General features: G+C 35.9%; 1 protein-coding gene across 1 annotated transcript; it reads right to left on the bottom strand.

Moving 5' to 3' along the window:
* Positions 1-660: 660 nt before the first annotated feature.
* LOC138716380 (uncharacterized) lies at positions 661-17,835 on the bottom strand. Its single transcript, XM_069849409.1, has 3 exons — positions 17,755-17,835; positions 5,592-6,627; positions 661-1,318 (listed from the first exon to the last, which is right to left on the bottom strand). Exons 2-3 carry the CDS (start codon positions 6,617-6,619, stop codon positions 931-933), a joined length of 1,416 nt encoding a protein of 471 aa, XP_069705510.1. The 5' UTR covers positions 6,620-6,627; positions 17,755-17,835; the 3' UTR covers positions 661-930.
* Positions 17,836-18,829: the final 994 nt, after the last annotated feature.

The following is an 18,829-nucleotide window of genomic DNA, read 5'->3' as shown; positions in this document are numbered from 1 at the left end:
TACATAAACACGCATAACGTTCAAGGACATCGATAACAAGTTCATTATTATTTGCCAGAAGTCATCTGGTGTTGGGAGCTGCATTCAGTTTCTGAAACGACCTATGACACAACACAAGTAGGACTGCTGATTGGATGACCCCTAGTGTTCGTTTCGAACACCTCCTCGTGTTGACCTGGAAGATCCCTCCTGTTGATTTATAAGACTCCTTCGTGTAGATTTCGAAGATCCCTCGTATTGATTTGTAATAATCGTGTTGATTTGTAAGACCCCTCGTGTTGATGTGTAAGACACTTTCTTGTTGATTTTGAAGACCCGTTCGTGTTGATTTGGAAGACCCGCTCGTGTTGATTTGGAAGACCCGCTCGTGTTGATTTCGAAGATCCCTCGTATTGATTTGTAAGACCCGTGTTGATCTGTAAGACCCCTTCGTGTAGATTTATAAGACCCCCTTCGTGTAGATTTATAAGACCCCTTCGTGTAGATTTCGAAGATCCCTCGTATTGATTTGTAAGACCCCTCGTGTCGATGTGTAAGACACCTTCATGTTGATTTGGAAGACCCTCTCGTGTTGATTTGGAAGACCCGCTCGTGTTGATTTGGAAGACCCGCGTGTGTTGATTTCGAAGATCACTCGTGTTGATTTGTGAGACCCTCTCGTATTATTTAAATCATATTTTCATTTATTTCATCCATCATCGTCACTACATATCTTTCTTTTTATTTTAAGTTCCTTTTCCATTATGCAAAAGGCTTTTGTAAACCTAAACTGAAAAACAATTGAAGTTAATTGCAGATAGTTTTCGATTAATATTCGTACATAACTGATTTCTTCTCCTGTATTCTATAATTAATCATAAAAAGTCTCAGGTGTCCGCAGTTCACACTCAACAATGCAACTCTTCCAGTTGTAACAGATACGGCTCCACATCAAACGGTCCTCTCAGGGCCCTGATTGAAGGCCTCCACGATGTGGCCCGACACGATGTCCTCGGGGCTCTGGAAGTAGGACCCGCAGTCGAAGTGTTGCAGCTGGTCCCTCAGTATGGACAGCGCGTTGCTCCTGATGGCGTCCACGATGCTGTGCTTGGACTTGTTGACCACGTTGCCAGCGATGAGGTTCAGGATCCAGTTCAGGATGCCGAGTCCCGTCACGTCCATCTTGATGTGGCCCACATCGCGCACCTCGAAGTCCTGCACGACCACCGTGCACTTGCCGCCCACGAACTGCAGTTGTCCGTGGAAAGCCATCAAGTTGCTCCTCACGGCCCCCGAGATCCTCCCACGCGGTCCGATGTTCATGAACTTGGCCACGTACCTACAAGTGTTACATGCTTAGCCTAAAGTTACACTACCACTACCACCACCACCACCACTATTAACTTAATAATATTGCTATTCTTACTATTAGTCTGGCCGCGAAACCAGGTGGCCTGGGTTCGATTCCCGGTCAGGGCAAGTTACCTAGTTGAGGTTTTTTCCGGGATTTTCCCTCAACCCAATATGAGCAAATGCTGGATAACTTTCGGCGCTGGACCTGGACTCATTTCACCGGCATTATCACCTTCATCTCATTCAGACGCTAAATAACCTAAGCTGTTGATAAAGCGTCGTAATATAACCTTGTAACCTTACAATTATTATCGTGTTAGTTATGAAATTATCAATATTATCAGCATCTGGTATTTTAGGGTAATTGCGTATTTTTTTCCTTAAGCATGACTTAAAAATATTAAAAATATGTCCACGTTTGCCTTGGAAGTTAGGAGTGGTTTTATAGTACTGTACTATAAAGTGTCCATGTGGTCTTTACTTCCTACTTTATGGTTTTTAGTGCGTAAAGTGCCTATTTCCACATATTTAAATAGATTCTAAAAATGTGTACTCGCTGGGCTGCTGATCCGGAGCTGCGTTCGGGCTTGGGTTGGATCCCCCTTTGGTCTCATTGAATGGTTTCTTCCGAGGTTTTCCCCAGCCGTGGGACTGAAGCCGGATGGTCTGTGGCAAGTCTTCGGCATCACTTCATTTCCCCCTTTGATTTGATTACCTGGTTGGGTTTTTCCGAGGTTTTCCCCAACCTAAAGGCAGATGACGGGTAATCTTTTGGCGAATCCTAGGACCTCACTTCATCATTGTAGAAAATTACTAAATTGTAAAACTGTAAAAATTGTAAAATATTGTAAAAATTTGTAAAATTGTAATTGTAATATTCTAAAATTTTGACTTGTTCCACATCTTAAAGCTTCATTGCTCATGTAAGATCTATGGAATAAAATAAATGAACGAAAGGAATGAATGAATGAATGAAATTAATGAATGAATTAATTAATTAATTAATTAATTAATTAATTAATTAATTAATTAATTAATTAAAATTTACAAGAATCAAAGACAAAAGTGAATAATGCACATTCTTTCACGTCTGTTTTAAGTACAGCCTGACACAAAAATAATCGCTATACTATAGCGTGAATACTTTGGGCAGCGCCTGCTTCACACGACCAGGGGAAGAATGTTTATTTTGCACTTAATTTACACCTTGAATGTATCTTCGTTATAAATTCTGTGGTGTTCGGGTAAAAGGGGATAAGGCATTTTTTGTGCAGACGAAATTTTGTTCCTCAGATGAATACACAAGTTAAATTATATAAGTGAGTGTGCAAAATCAAAAGAATACTAGCAGTTGATGTGTTTTATTTGTGTAGAAATTTATTTGCAATAAGCTGCAAAGTTTTTAATTTTCATTTATCTCGAAACTCATTTTATGACTTATCTCCCTTTGTCCAAACATCATAGAATTATTCATAACACTTTACCTATAAACAGACAAAAAGCAACAACCAAAGAAAACAAAGGAAAAATAGAGCGGAGTCATGCATAAGAAATTCCATCACGTGTAAATTTAAGCTGTCACGGAATCAACCGAAGTCTTCCGAATGGGACTTAGCGTCTGGCAGCCGATATCTTTTTTGTCTAAGACTGTGCACAGTGAAGGTGAACAGTCAACATTAGAAATTATAAACACCTTTTTTAATTTCTCAATTTCTAAAATGCTGGTAGTAGGTATATCGGTTACAGTCTTATAGATCAACAGTAAGCATAAAACTGTCAGGATTTAGATACGTTCTTTCTTATGGCGCGTGCTTAAGTGAAGTTAAAATATATAGAAATGCTTAGACAGAATTCATCAAACAACTAGCTTATACCATAGTGGGTCCCAGAATTCTCAGGGATGACTTTTGGCGGAAAAATCATCTTCTACTAGCAATGAAATAACAAAAAAGTGTATATTTATCTAGGCCTATGTCACTGTAATCCAGGCCTGGGCATCGGGAGCGGAACCAGTCTCTAAACGGGGACGCTTAATATTCATCCGTCACTGAATCAACGCTGCGCGGCAACGAGCACAGAATACATAGAGTAGACACTAGCTTCTTAATACCATTGGACGGAGTGAAGCCGGTTTGATGGACCTGACGCCATCTTGTTGCTACCAAAACATTGCAAAATAGCTATTACGTTATAGAAGATCTTATGATAATAGGAATTCCATATGTCCCTAATTTCCTGGAGGACTCATACTTTCTTGTTTGTTTCGTAATACAGAATCGCTAGGCACGTATTTTTTTTAGCAAAAATTACAAAACTGTCATCGATAAATCACATATATACAGGTTATTTAAATTGACAGCTCTTCAAATTGCAGTATGGTATTTAATAGATACTCTGGAAAGTTAAACAAACAATAATGATAGAAAGGAAGATAATAGTTTGACCTTATTTTGCTACTAGTCCAATAAAAATGCTACCCTATAATAATTACTTTTATAGGTTGATCCATTTGCTTCGATTTAGTAATGCAACTTGCTTCTTAACGCAAATTATCATTCTCTTCCTTTTGCCAGTATTTCGTATAGATGTCCCGATTTTGTTTAGAGAAAAAGTGAAATGCTCTTAACCATATAATATTTGATAGACTCTTCGTTTATAGTATATAATTAGATTATAACGGCGAACAAAAGTGAAGTTTTATACCAAGTGGGTTCAGTTAGTTCACGACCGAGTTAATGAAGCTACTAAGTCTGCAAAGCATAAGTCTGATTTCGTGATTATAAAAATTAATTACAATAATATTAATACACTATTTCTTTTTCTTCATCAAACGAATACGTGCATTCGGTTGAAGAGAAACCTCGGTACACCCATTTTCTATAGCACGCGACACAAACTTCCAACTTGGGTTGTTAGGTTAGCTTCCCCCGTAAATTCTAAGTTTACAAAGCGTAAATCTGATTCAGTAATTATAAAAATTAATTACAATAATATCAATACACTAATCCTTTCTCTTAATCAAACTAATACGTGAACAATACGAATCTAACCGACTAACCTAGGCTAAATCATTCATTATCTACCGGTAATAAGTACATTTCATACATGCATATTTATCTGTGAAAAGTTATTCCAGGAATTTTTTTTTTGAAAACCTGTCTGTGCAGCCATACGCAGCACATGTAGGCATATTGAAATTAGTTCATTTATTAATTAAAACAACGATGCAACATCACAATCAACTGCCCATGTGCTAACCGGGAGCCCAATGTTTTGGTAGCATCATAATGGCGACGGTCTACAAAAGCGGCTTCACCTCCAAGCTGTTCATGTCTACTCTATGCATTCTGTGCTCGTTGCTGCGCGGTGGTCTGCGGGGAAGAGAAATCATATGGCTCCCCGTGAGAGAGTAGAATCTGCTCTTGCTGCCCAGTCCTGCTGTAATCTCTGTGTGGAGAGTTCCTCCTCCGCTTGCGAACTGACATTGACTGACGAAAAACACTGCTTGACAGTTGACTATTTGGTAAAGAGGATTGTTCTGCTGTACAAAGAAAATTATAAATGAAAGTGTTTGTAATTTTTATATTGCTTAACTTTTTGTTTAGGGTAAATTAGAGTCTGTTGGACAGTCGGGCATGTTGGACACTCCGTACTTTAACGTGTTACCTCGCCACTTGTGGGCACCACATTCTGCTAGAAATCAGTGACGGAAGTAGCCACGAGTGGGGCTTATATTTTTTGTGTCCTCAAATCCCACGTCTATTACTATCACTATCATTGACACTAACATCGTGGTCTTGCCATTATCATAGACATTGGCATCATTATCACTTATCATCATGGTCTTTACTGAGTGATCTTATAATCGCTATCATTTCTACACAATCGCTGTCATTGCTGTCTCCCTCTCTGATGTATAGGGATCTTTGACTTTTCTAAGCTCACTGTAGAGAGATTGTAATCCAGTGTTAAAGACTCACAAGTAACGAGGCTCTTCGTTGATGTGTCAGCATAACGCAAGTCACTGTCTAAGGCAGCGTAGAAGTCGCGGTGTGAGTGATTCTGTTCATACTTGTTTTAATGGGTGATTGAGTTTTACTGGAATCCCTTCCTGCATCTAATTAGTTTTAAGTGTACATAAACATTCATATCGTATTTAAAGGGTATTTGTTCTGGACTTTTACCTCTGAGATCTAAACCATTCTACAATAATTCATTATCAAAATAAAATGTAGGAAATATTGCAGTGATGTACCCACCATCCGTATCTGAATCCAGCAGAAGACAATCGGATAGGGACGACGAAGTTTAAGTTGCCGTTGCGTTGACTGAGTGTGACATCACCTGCCAGGTGGAGCGTCTTTGCGTTGTAGAAAGTGCCGTCTCCGGCTTCGAACTTGCCGTGCCAAGTGATGAACAGGATCTTCTTTTTGAAGCCGCTGTACACATTGCCGATCCTAATGTGCTCGTCCAGGCTTTTCTTCATCCCGTTCAACATTTCATCTACAAAACTGTTGAACATGTTGATTTTGGCACCCATTTTTGCGAAATACATTTTATTATCGACCGTACTGACCAGGTGAGAAGTTGGGATTCGTTGCAGCACTTCATTCATTTCGCTTTCCAGCACCGTGTTCAGCTCTTGATTTACTGCCGAATTTAATTCTTTCCTTAGATCTTTAAAAATGGCGTCCTCAATCAGTTCTACTCTGGTATGGGATTCCCCATTCTCGTCCACGTACTCCATGCTTATGGCGGTAGGATTAAATACGAAAGGTATTTCTACATCATGGGCCTTGAAGTTGGTTCCGTCGAGTTTCAATCCGACCGCACCGAACCCTGCCATGTCTGAGTGGGAGAGAGACACTTTACCTTCTTTCGCAGAGAACAAGTCTGCAGAAGTGTGGTTAGACAAATCTCCGACGACTCTGTAGCCCCCAGTGACCTGCACTGTCTCCACGGTAACCATGACGTTAATGCTGAGGAGCTCCAGGTCGGGCTTGGCTGAAGTCAGAACGATTCGAGACGATTCCAGTTTCAGGTCGTTGAAATCAATCGTTGTTTCGTTGTCAACCTGCAAAATAACGGATTGGAGCGAAATTCCAGTCGCTTCTGAAGTTTCATTAGCTAAGATAGATGTCTGCTCGGTCATGATATCGTTAACTAACAGATCATCTGCTTCTAACATTACAGTATCTTCTTCAGAGTTGGAAACCGGTCCTGCTTCTGAATGCATTGCCGAGATCAGGAAGGTTGCCACACACAAAAAGATGTTCAGCAGCTTCATGTTTTAATCTGAAATTAATTAAACACTATATTAATCAGTGTCGTGATTTACAAGGATTCTCTACTTCCCTGTCGACCTTGGGAGTTAGTAGCGTTAAGGCCGTCAGAGCGCGGCTCCTAAAGCAGAAAGCATTGTGCGTCAATTACATTATTCATTTTGAGTTATGTAACGATATAAAATATAATACAATCTAGAGCAAGTATGTCAATTGATGCCCACAGGAGCAAGCGCGCGCTTGAGAGCCCAGGAGAGCCTGAGCGCTTTACAGCGGAAAGGAAAGAGACAGACGAAAGAGGTGGTATATGCCGCTTGGTCGAGCTATATTCAGGGATGGCCAGCACTGATTCAATAGATAAAGGGAAGATAACTTATTAAAACTGTATCCATGTTAATTTTTAGATTTGCCTGAGAAGTATAAGTGCATTATAAGAATGTAAGTTTTAATTTTAATGCTCATTTTTCACAAGCTTGATTTTTTTATTCAAAAGAAATATTTTCTCAACTTTTCGTATAGAAATTTTCAGGTATAGGCCTATTTATTTAGTAGCCTTACAGAATGTTTTCGTAAATCTAATATACCGTATATAGGCCCTACGTATTACTGAATAGGGTGAATTGAAAATTTTGAAAATATTCGCATGAAAATTGTTTGTAAGGAAATTAATTAACAAAGCAACTACTGTTACATCATAAGCACAAGATACGTGCCCATGTGTTGTAAAAATGTCAGCTCTGTAGCTTCAGCAGATTCGAGAAAATAATTTAATATTCTGATGAATATAATATCAAATATCACCTTAAAAACATAGTGTGATAAGAGTTTTGTTATGTAATATTAGTTACACTTAAAACAGATACAGTACCTAGGTAATTTTGCTTTCTACTGTAATACTGTTTTGATTAGTTTATTGATTACTTTTGTAAGGCTAAAGATACCATCAATATAAATTCCAACTTATCATGTCATACTCAACCTCTTTCTTTGGAATATCACTTTCTTTATGAATGATGTGTTTCATCCACTTAATACAGTATAATATTATACTACTATGGAATTTAAGTGAATATTTCTTCTTAACTGTCTATTATGTTATTAAGATTTAAAACACAAGTGCAATATTAAGAAATCAGTGTTAGTACTTTTGTTTTACAGACAATATAGATAATATTAAACAGAAAGAAGCCATATAAAATTTCACGTTCCGTTTGAAGTTTGTGCACCACTGTTTTCTTAATCCAACAGGTTGCTTATTCATATACACAACCCTTCCTCTTTCCATACTTAGCGCTTGCTGCCCGCGCACGACGTCAAGGTCAGAAAAATGCGCTTGCTTTGACATCACTGATCTAGAGTGAAGTTACTTTCTAAGCTCGATACGTAACCTATCTGTAAACGAACTCATCAGAAACAGTGATAAGGCAATTGGTAAGAAAATATACTGGCAATTCTGTTGCGGATATGGAAATTGTTCGTCAAATTATTTAAAGGTGACTACAAATAAGATGTCTTAACCACAGAAAACGTGTTACCGGACACAGAGTTCTTACAGAAGAAGCATTATACCAAATAGGTGAACGACTGGAACATAACTCCCCCCCCCCCCCCACGAAAAAATATGAAACGAGTGTTTCAAAATCCTTGCCAAAATTGCCACTAAACTGCTTAGAATTAAAGCCATTAAATATCATTGGTCCACGAATTGCTACCGCGCGATGATGCTAGTAGAATAGAGAGTTGCTGATAGGAGAGTGCACTCTAAATTAGTCATATTTTCGGATGGAGTATGGTTTGAATTACATAGCCATGTCCTTTCACAACACAACTATACTGGATTGTAGAAAATCCTCATCTTGTGCACAAAGTGGATGAAAAGATTGGTGTGTGATTTGGTTTCAATGGCCACAGAATAATAGGGTCTGTTTTCTTATGATCTATCAATGCTGCAAGATAGTGAGTAAAAATATTAAGAACTTTCTTCGAAAATTAACAGACTTTTAATTCCAGCAATCAAAGGCTTTAACGTAATCAACAAACTAGTTGCGGGCCTCTATATTAAATTCGCTCTTTTTGTGTAATTTGTTTCAATATGAATGCATAGGCCATACAAGAACGGTCATTCCTGAACCCATGTTATTCTTGTAGGAGAACGTGATTTATAATATTCACACGTCACGTTATGATCTCCGCATAGACTTCACATACAACTGCCAATAAGCTAATTCCTGTGCAGTTATCGCTGTCATTCCTATTTGTTTTTTTTTTTTATAACTATAAAGGCCCATTCACAATGAAAATTAAACATAACCGTAACATAAACACAGAAGTTTGCGCCCAGGCTACCAAATGGGATCATTCACAATGATTCACATAAGCATTGACATAAACATTACCGTAAGACGTTAACATGAAAGTTTGCGTACTCCATGCTTATGCTTACGTGATTTGCAAACAGAACACAATCGTGGAGCGCTGAAGTATACGACAGAATATGAGGAAATGGCGTCGTTGTTACGTTTCCATGGTTACCAAATATGTTTGCTATTATGTTTATGTTCCCATCGTGAATGATGGTATGACTTCTTGATTTTACTGTAACGTTTACATTCTTAAGTTAACGCTTACGTTATGTTTAATTTTCATTGTGAATGACCTTAATACGGCGTTCCTCCATTCATCAGCACAATATATTTAAAATACGTAAGGATCTTTCCTCGGCATCTTGTGCTAATCAGTTCTGAGTGAATACAGTCGTGGTCTGGAGCTTTGTTCCAAACCATAATTAATTGTAGTGTCGCCTTCTTGTTTTAAATTTGAGGGTACTTATTCTGATTCATTATTTCATAATGTCTTGTAACAGTCTAATTATTCTTCATTTTTTTTTTTTTTTCTTTTCTCAAACCACTCAATTTATTTATTTATTTATTTATTTATTTAATAATAACATATACATAAAAACGTTACATTAAAATACCCCGAAAGAGCAAAGCTCGTGTTCGGGGACAGTTCCGTTACATAGATACACATACTTTGTAGACAAAATACTTAAGAAAAAAGCTCACATAAAGATTGTAATAAAATTAGTAAATAATAATACTAATAATAACTGAGTGAAAAAAGAGACGATGTTTAGATTGATGGATTAATATTAAATTATTATTAGTAGTATAATTAGTGCAGGTCATGTTGACATAGTAACCAAGATAAAATAGAAAAATACACTTAGGATAGAAATAAACTTGTTTTACAATACATGGTACATAATATATATACAGGGAAGTCTGTCATATAAATTTTTTAATTCTGGATCTGAAAATTTCATTGCTTAAAGTAGTCAATTCTGGATGAAATTTTATTATCGAATTATATAGCCGTGGACCATAATTTGTACTGTGTAGTAAAGCAGCAGATGTGAAATATTTAGGTTCAACTAATTTAAGAATTTCATTTCGTCTCGTATTATGAGCATGTGGCTGAGCTACAAATTTCGTTCTATTTTTATGATAGAATTTCATTAAAGAGTATTCATAAATTTGGTCAATTCTAAAAACATTCAATTCAGAATGGATCAAATTTGTTGGATAATCCAGTCGCCTTTTCAAACAAATTTTGATTATACGTTTTTGCAACATAATTAGAGGAAAAAGAGCAGTTTTTGTAATGCCTCCCCATCCAATTATACCATATTGGATAACAGATTCAACTAGACCCAAATAAACCAAACGTAATACGTGAGTAGGCAAGTAATGGCGAAGGTTTACAAATTTGTAAATTGTTTTACGTATTCTGTTACATAAAAAGGTGATTTGTCTATCCCATTTCAAGTGCTGATCAACAATAATTCCCAGGTATTTCACATCTACAGATTCTTTCAGGCAAGGGCATTTACAGGTTGTAGAGAGTTTACAAAATGAGTTGTGGATTATTAATTTTAAATGAGAAAGTGATTTCAATTTGTTCAATCCAGAGACTGTTAAAGAAAATGGCACCAAAGTAGTTTTAGTTATATTTAGAGATAGCAAATTTGCATCAAGCCAGTTTTTGATAAAATTTATACCTACATTGGCATGTTTATAAGTGTCCTCCCAAGTTAAACCACTGAAAATCACCACCGTATCATCAGCGTAAGAATAACAGGAGCCATTATGTACTTTCAAATCAATGTTTAATAAATCATTAATATATATTAAAAATAGAATAGGACCTAAAATTGTTCCCTGAGGGACACCTATATCAATATTTACATTTTCACTGATATTATCATCAATTTTGGTTACCTGAGTTCTTTTGTTTAAGTATGATTGAAATAACTTATGCGCAATACCCCTGACTCCTATATCAAATAATTTGTCCAGAAGTAAACGATGGTTCACCGTGTCAAAAGCTTTCCTTAAATCTAAGAAAATCCCTAAACATTTAGAACCGTTATCCAACTCCTGCATAATTTTACCAGTGACTTCAATAATTGCGTCATCCGTAGATAATTTATTTCTGAAGCCATACTGATGTTTGGAGAGAATTTCATTTTTCTCTAAGTAATTTACTAATCTGTTTTTTAAACATTTTTCTAATATCTTTGAGAAGCTAGAGAGCAAGGATATAGGTCTATAGTTATTCAGACTTTTTCTTTCCCCTGACTTATGGACCGGTACAACTACAGCATTTTTCAGAGATTCTGGGAAAACTCCTTGGGTGAGACATAGATTGAATACATAAACAAGCGGTTTTAATATATGTTTAATGATAATCTTTAATGTGTTATTTGTAATTTTGTCGATTCCCGGTGAGACATTATTTTTTAAGGATTTAACAATATTATAAATTTCTTCTTCGGTTACTGGTGATAAAAACATGGAGGAAGATGCGTGCTTATTATGGCCACTGCAATAATTTTTCGTGTTAAATGCCGATTTGTTGATGTTCGATGCAATGCTATGTCCTACTTTTGAGAAATATTTATTAAATTCATTAGCTATGTCTTTTTTGTTTTTAAATATTTCTCCCTCTTCATTTAAAATCTCTGATATGATACTATTTTGGTTCACATTTACGTCTGTGGCTTCATTAATAGTTTGCCAAAATTTCCTAGGATTATTTCGATACTTCTGAAATTGAGATTGATAATACTGAGTTTTCATGTTTCTTATAATAAGAGTTAGAGTATTTCTGTATTTTTTGTAATAATTTATTAGATTTATATTATCAGGTTCTTTTCTAATATTTCTGGCTAATTTGTCTCTTATACGGATTGACTTAATGATACCTGTGGTGATCCAGGGTTTTATTTTTCTTAATTTAGAAGATACTTTAAAGTAAGATACATCTGTGCTTATGTCTATATAATTAGATATTAAATTTTGGAATACTTGAAAGCACAATTCAGCATTTTCACAGTTAAGCACGGAATCCCAATTTTCTTTTTCTATAAGCGAAATTAGCTTATTGTAATTTATGTTTCTTTTTATATGGAGAGGATACTGAGATGTATTAGAGTTTTTAATTCCAATTTCGAATAATGCAATAACTGCATAGTGGTCGGTAATAGCACTACACAAAACAGCAGGTACAAATTTCCAGTTACTCTTTGTTTTAAAAAATATGTGATCAAGGCAAGACTTAGAATCAGGCCGAGTGATAGAGTGTAAAAATTTGACAAAACCATATTCGTGTAAGATATTCATGTACCTATTGCCAGTACTGTCTAATTTGTCTTCTAGAATTTGTATGTTAATGTCTCCAACAATGATTTGATTGCTTGTGTCTTTAGAATTAAACAAAAATAGTTCAAAATTGTCTAAAAATTCATTTATACAATTGTTTGGGGATCTATATATCGCCACAATGGAGAATGGAGTATTATTACATATAAAATTAAGATGAATAGAATTACATTGTGGGATATCTACATGTACTATTGTGACATCAATATTATTTTTGCAGTAGACAACTAAACTATCGCATTTATTATATTTATTCGTTTTGACAAACTTTTTATAACCTGGTAAATCATAGCCAGAGTCATGATTTAACCAAGCCTCCGTCAATATAATGAAGTCGAAAGGATTATTAAAATTTTGCATAGTGGCACAGAATTCCAGGAAATGTTTATTTAAGCTGCGTATATTTAAGTGAAATAATTTAAAATCGTGTAAATTGTTACCAATGTAACTGTTGCAAGAGTTAAAGTCTTCCAAAACTGCTGTGCGAGTGTTATTATTAGCGGAATAATAATTTAGCTCATTTATTAGACAATCCATTGTTTAGAAATATTAACATTAAAAAGGATAACAAAAATCAGACAGTAAGACAATTACAATGTAATTAAGTCTTGGAAAGAATTTATCTTATAAGCAGGGCTCGTTTCATCCTTACGAATAAATACCTTGCAATCTCTCGTCCATACAAAACGGTACCCTTTCTGATTAGCTGCCTCTCTTGTTTTGTTTAGTAGGTCACGGGTGGCAATTGTCAAATGTTCACCAGCAGTCAGCCTCCCATCAGGTAGCAAAGGGTTGATCCTTTGTAGCGGAATTCCTGGGCCTTCTGGGTGTTTCCTCGCTTCTAACTTGAATTTCTGGAGCCATGTGTCTCGACTAATTCTACGCTACTAATTGATACGCTACTTATTTGGAATGTGTCCTTTTTTGTTTTTTTCTTTCGAAAAACCTATCAGATTGAAAGAAATACCGTGAAGTTAAAGCCCAATCTTTGGTGGACTAACTGGAGTTTATTATGCAAGCCTAATTTAACCCTTTGTTGCCGGACATAAGAAAAAATTCAAATAAATTCGTTTTCGTTATAGTCGTCCACAAGGATTTATGGTTGCCAAGGTCACTCACTTTTCCCTCTTTTCACTGCTATCTTACTCACCCTCCCGCCACCGCGAGGGGTTGGGGACCGGTTCTACTGTAAAATTCTGAGGTTCCTACACTGTAAAGAAAAAGCCAAAATTCAGTGTCTTGTCTAACCTTGTAAATAGTTAGATACGTAAATAGTTAAGTGCCTATCTAAACTTACATTGTGCTCGTCTGTGTTTTATGTATATACGTACACAGTTAAGTGCCTTGTCTAAACTTATATTGTCCTATTCTGTGTTTTATGTGTACATACTTCAAGTATGCCTCACAGTCGAAATATACGCAGCCAGACAAAAGAGATTATTTTTAACGTTTACAAATGCTTCAAACATCTTTCTACCAGTGAGTCGCCTGCTATTTCTTCAATTTTTAGTAAAACACAAGAAGTTACGGCGAAAGCTTGTGGTGTGAGTTTAAACACCGTAAGAAATATCTGCATTGAAGAGAATGAATCGGCCGCCCTAGAAGAAGATGAACCACGCCCATATTTTTGTTCTCCCCAGAAGAAGAAAACTTCCAATAAAAAGCCAGTGACTGGTATGGATGATTTTAATAAGGACATTTTACGTGGAACAGTGCACGAATTTTACGATGCTGGACAGTTCCCGACGTGTGCCAAGATTTCAGAGGCATTAAGAGACAAAATTGGTTACAGTGGTTCGGGAGAGTCTACTCGAAGATTGTTAAGATCTCTTGGTTTCTCATTCAAGAAATGTAACGACGATCGTAAATTCTTGATGGAGAGATTAGACATTGTTGCGGCTAGGATTGCATTTTTAAGAAATATGCACTCTTTAAGAGTGAATAAAGACACAAGACCTATCGTTTATCTAGATGAAACATGGGTTAATCAGAACCACACAAAATCGTTCATTTGGCAAGATAAAAATCGTTGTGGTGCTTTAAGAGTTCCTCTGGGTAAAGGAGGTCGTTTTATTGTTTGCCATGCGGGATCTGCTAAGTTCGGTTTCATTTCTGGCGCCAAACTGGTATTTAGATCCGGATCAAGCAACAACGACTACCACAGTGAAATGACGTACGATGTTTTCAAACAGTGGTATGTTAACATGTTGCACAGTTTGGAGGAAGGATGCGTAATAGTGACGGATAACGCAAGCTACCATTCTGTGCTTACAGAAAAGCCCCCTTCCTCAAACACTAGGAAAGCTGAAATAGAAAAGTGGCTCGAGGAGAAGTCCATTCCTCATGACAATTCTAAAACCAGGAACGAATTATTGGCTCTTGTACGACTTCATAAGCAGAAGTACAGAACATACGAATTGGATAAAATATCTGCAGAGCTGGGCCATGAAGTAATTCGACTTCCACCCTACCATTGCCAATATAATCCTGCAGAGTTAATATGGGCGCAAGTGAAAAAAGAAGTAGCTAATGAAAATAGTTCTTTCCGGTTATCAAACGTTGAACAATTACTTCACGAAGCACTGGACAAAGTAAGTGTTGACAACTGGAGAAAATGCATGCAACATGCTGAACGTTTGCAAGAAGAGGATTTCTTGAAAGAAGGCTTACGAGACAATGTTCTCGAGAGCATTATAGTAACACTTACAGACAGCAGTGAATCAGATGGCAGTGCGGATACCGACGAGGAAGAAGAAGCAGAACGCGAAGATGGAATAGAAGCAATGGTCTAGGACGAGATCGTAAGTCATTTTCTGTCATACCACTAATATAAATTGAAAGTAATAGGCCTACATGTTTTTTTTTTGTTTTTAAAAAGACGCAATTAGCCTATTTATCTACTAAATTTAAATTCAATATTATAACGTATTTAACAAAAGTATAAGAAATTTACAATTTAAATTATAGGAAATAAAAATAAAAACAAAAGAATATCCAAAAACTATTAAATACATTAAACATATTATATTACACATTAAAACAAAATATTAACTATTAAAACTATTTTTTTTTCGCTGTTACGCGTATTCGCTTTAACATCTCTGGTCATATCGCGAGTTAATCTTTTGGGTGAAATCCAACTATTGTGTACTATTGTTGAGACTGGTTCTATTGTTGTGAACTACATGGCGTCTGTAGATATATTACTGATTTGTTACGAATATGATTTTTGGTGTGAATGATGCCGGTGATATTCAGGGATGTTTTGGCCCGAATTTCCTGGTATTTTCCTTACAATTGAAGGAAAACCCTGAAGAACCTCAACCAGGAAATTCAACCCAACCGGGAATCGAACCCGGGCCCTGTGCGTAAGAGACGAGCATGCTGACCCCTCCACCACAGAGGTGGTCAAAAACAAAATTATGTTAAATAAATTCACCTGCCTATGAGCAACACTTGTGGTAAAATATTTTTTGCAGCGTAACTTCTAAAAGGAACAGTACATGAGGAGGGTGGGTAAGCGAGCGAAACTACGTACGACCTTGAACACTTCAGAACTCTGTGTTCCACTATAATGAATGTTGTTAGAATATGAATTCAAAACATACAGTAATTTTTTCAGAAATTTTTTATTTTTTTATTTTTTATTTATTTTTTAATTTTTTCTATTTTAAAAAAGGTCGTATTTCTTTGTTCAGTACTGTCAGTATCCTTGATGGATATTATTTATCAGGTTGCACGTAATTTCTGGCGGTTTATTATTCTTCCAGGTCTTCCAGTATGCAAAATAAATCACGGTACTTCTAAGTACCGTCAGCCAACTAAGGGTTAAGATAGTTTTAATAATTTAAAAAGTAACAAACGCTTCAATATGGTGTGTTAGGAAATATAGAAAAATACATTTTTAAGAATAAAAGAAGTTTCGACATGTGTGAATAAAATCCGAAATTGAAGGAATGAGAAAGAAATTTGAGAGTTTAGAAAAGAAATGAAGCAGTAGGCCTTTAGGTGAAATGATTTAAATAAAATGACCCGTGAGGGACAGAACAAGAAGATGTTAAGATAGCAAATCGAAAACCCAAGAGGTGATTATCACTCAAATCGAAATGACAGCCGTCCAAATCTTGGATTTAAAATATCGGCATCCTAATCAATTCAAATGAACAAAAAAGAAAATGTAAATTAATTTAAAAAAATACATAATGAAATTTAAAAAAAGAATATTCTGCGACAAGATGTGGTGGCTATAAAAACGATAAAAAGTTTATTGAAAATAAATAATATACATTGAATATTATAAAGATGAATAGAGATGGTGATTGATGATGTTCAACGAAGGTTTTAAAATGGTTGATGCAATTGTCTGATGAGTCTTATCAGGAACCTTTAATTTTCTGAGGATCTCCAATGTAAACATAAGTCCAATGACATTCCAATCTTGAATATTATATTTATGACTGAGATCATCACAGCATGGAAGGTAAATAGCGCGTTTCTCTTCATGTACTGCTTTGGTTGATCTTCATTAATTTCGAACCTTACAGCGGGGTCAAGAATGAGACCAGTTTTTTTTTTATCTCGGTCAATTATTATGATGTCAGCACGCCGTGTAGATCCTTCCATTGAACTTCCTCATATACTTCATATTCACCATGTTCCCTTAATCTGTTAGCAATTATTGAGCGGACTGTGTTATGTCTGTCAATTCGCAGTAATTCGCCCTGAGGGCAGAAACCTAGCACGTGGGGTAACGTTTCATGCTCATTTTGTTTTATTACTTCTTTAACGAATTACAATTTATTTCCAGTGAAACTATTGGTCAGCCTTAACGTGACTGGTTATCATGGTTAAGGTAACAGGTTCTTTGTGAACAATGATGAAACACAAAGATTAATATTTAGCTACGATACTTACAGCAATCTGGTTTGTGTATTTGTTGAGCTGTTGGAAATAAAAATTATTCCCAGTGGTTCTGTTGCGATTATATTGCCTATGTTAGTAAAAGGTTATCCAGAGTGTTATCTTAATAAGAAGTTTGGTGCATAATACTTATTTTGCATTATTTGAAACTATTTTTCGTTCTGGCATTTTATTTTCTAATTGAATGTTTTAATTCTTAGTTTGACATTAAATTAGAAGTTGTTTTATTTATCGAAAGCTAGTGTACTATTCAGTATTTAAAGTTAATAAACATTATTGCTATTGTTATTATTATTATTATTATTATTATTATTATTATTATTATTATTATTATTATTATTATTATTATTATTATTATCATCATCATCACCAAGTAAGTGTTTGTACTCCAGAAATTTGAATATTTAAAGAAATACAGTGTCTGTATCTTGTGAAATGAGTTCACACATTTTAAGAAAACGTGCTATAAAATTCACTCCTGAGTTCAGGGAACTTACCATTTATGTGCGATGTACTGCCGATTCCCTTGCCACATTTAGTAACAGAATGCTTGTGCCGTCTTTATATGTCTCAAAAATATATCATAATCCTAATAAAATTTCACAACGATTTCATATCTTATTTTTATAAAGAAGTTCGCGGAAACTTTTGTGAGATTTAACAATGAGCTAAGTGTATCTCTTATCTTGCATTTTATGATCGCAGAACCCTTATAAATCTTTCATTTACGGCTCTACGGTAATAATTTAATTACTAAAGTTACAAAACATTTTACGTCACAGGATCTTCATATGCCGCCTACGCACAGTTTTTACAACGAGAGCAACATAATATCAACACAGCTTACAACGAACTTAGTATGATTGTGTTTCTCTGTAAATAAGAAGTGTCAAGAAATGGTGGGTGGGTGTAATTGCGTAGATGACAAAGATAAAGGAATATTAAGGGTCGCCTAAAGGTATAGTCAAATTCGCGAACTTGTAAGTTTGATCCCTGAGTTAACTGGTAATGCTGCACACAAAGGCACATAATAATTACCACTGACTGTTGTATCGTCTGAAAATGTGCTTTTAGAACTAAGAAAACTGTTATTTACATACTTCTAAGCTTAGGACTATAGTCCCGTCGCTCTAAGTTCCGGCAGCCAATCGCGTTGCAGGTCGGCTACATTTAAACGTGTGCATCTTGTGATTCGCTTATGAAGACGTTATTCATTTCTTAAGGCTCGATAAATACTTAATATAATCGCCCGCCATTTTGGCTCTTTCGTTGGCGTTCGCAGAAAGCACACGAAGACGTTATTTGCCGCTCAATTATTTGCTGAATTACAGTGCGTTTGATTTATTATCATAGGAGCTACGACATGATAATGTTTAACGGTGTGGCAAATAGATTCCTCGTATGGTAGCTCGGCAACGAAAGAACAAAAATGGCGAACGATACTATCTACTTAGACTTTATAGAGCCTTCACTTCCTAAGACGTAAGCAAGAGGCGGAGTCACGCCGGAAATAACACCGTCGCGACTATAGTAGCTGATATAAAAACAGAAAATGTTAAGTTAATGTCAGAT

The sequence above is a fragment of the Periplaneta americana genome, chromosome 16, assembly GCF_040183065.1.
Source record: "Periplaneta americana isolate PAMFEO1 chromosome 16, P.americana_PAMFEO1_priV1, whole genome shotgun sequence".
NCBI classification, from domain to species: Eukaryota; Metazoa; Arthropoda; class Insecta; order Blattodea; family Blattidae; genus Periplaneta; species Periplaneta americana.
The sequence above is the reverse complement of the archived record's forward strand: the minus strand, read 5'-3'. Positions and strand labels throughout refer to the sequence as shown.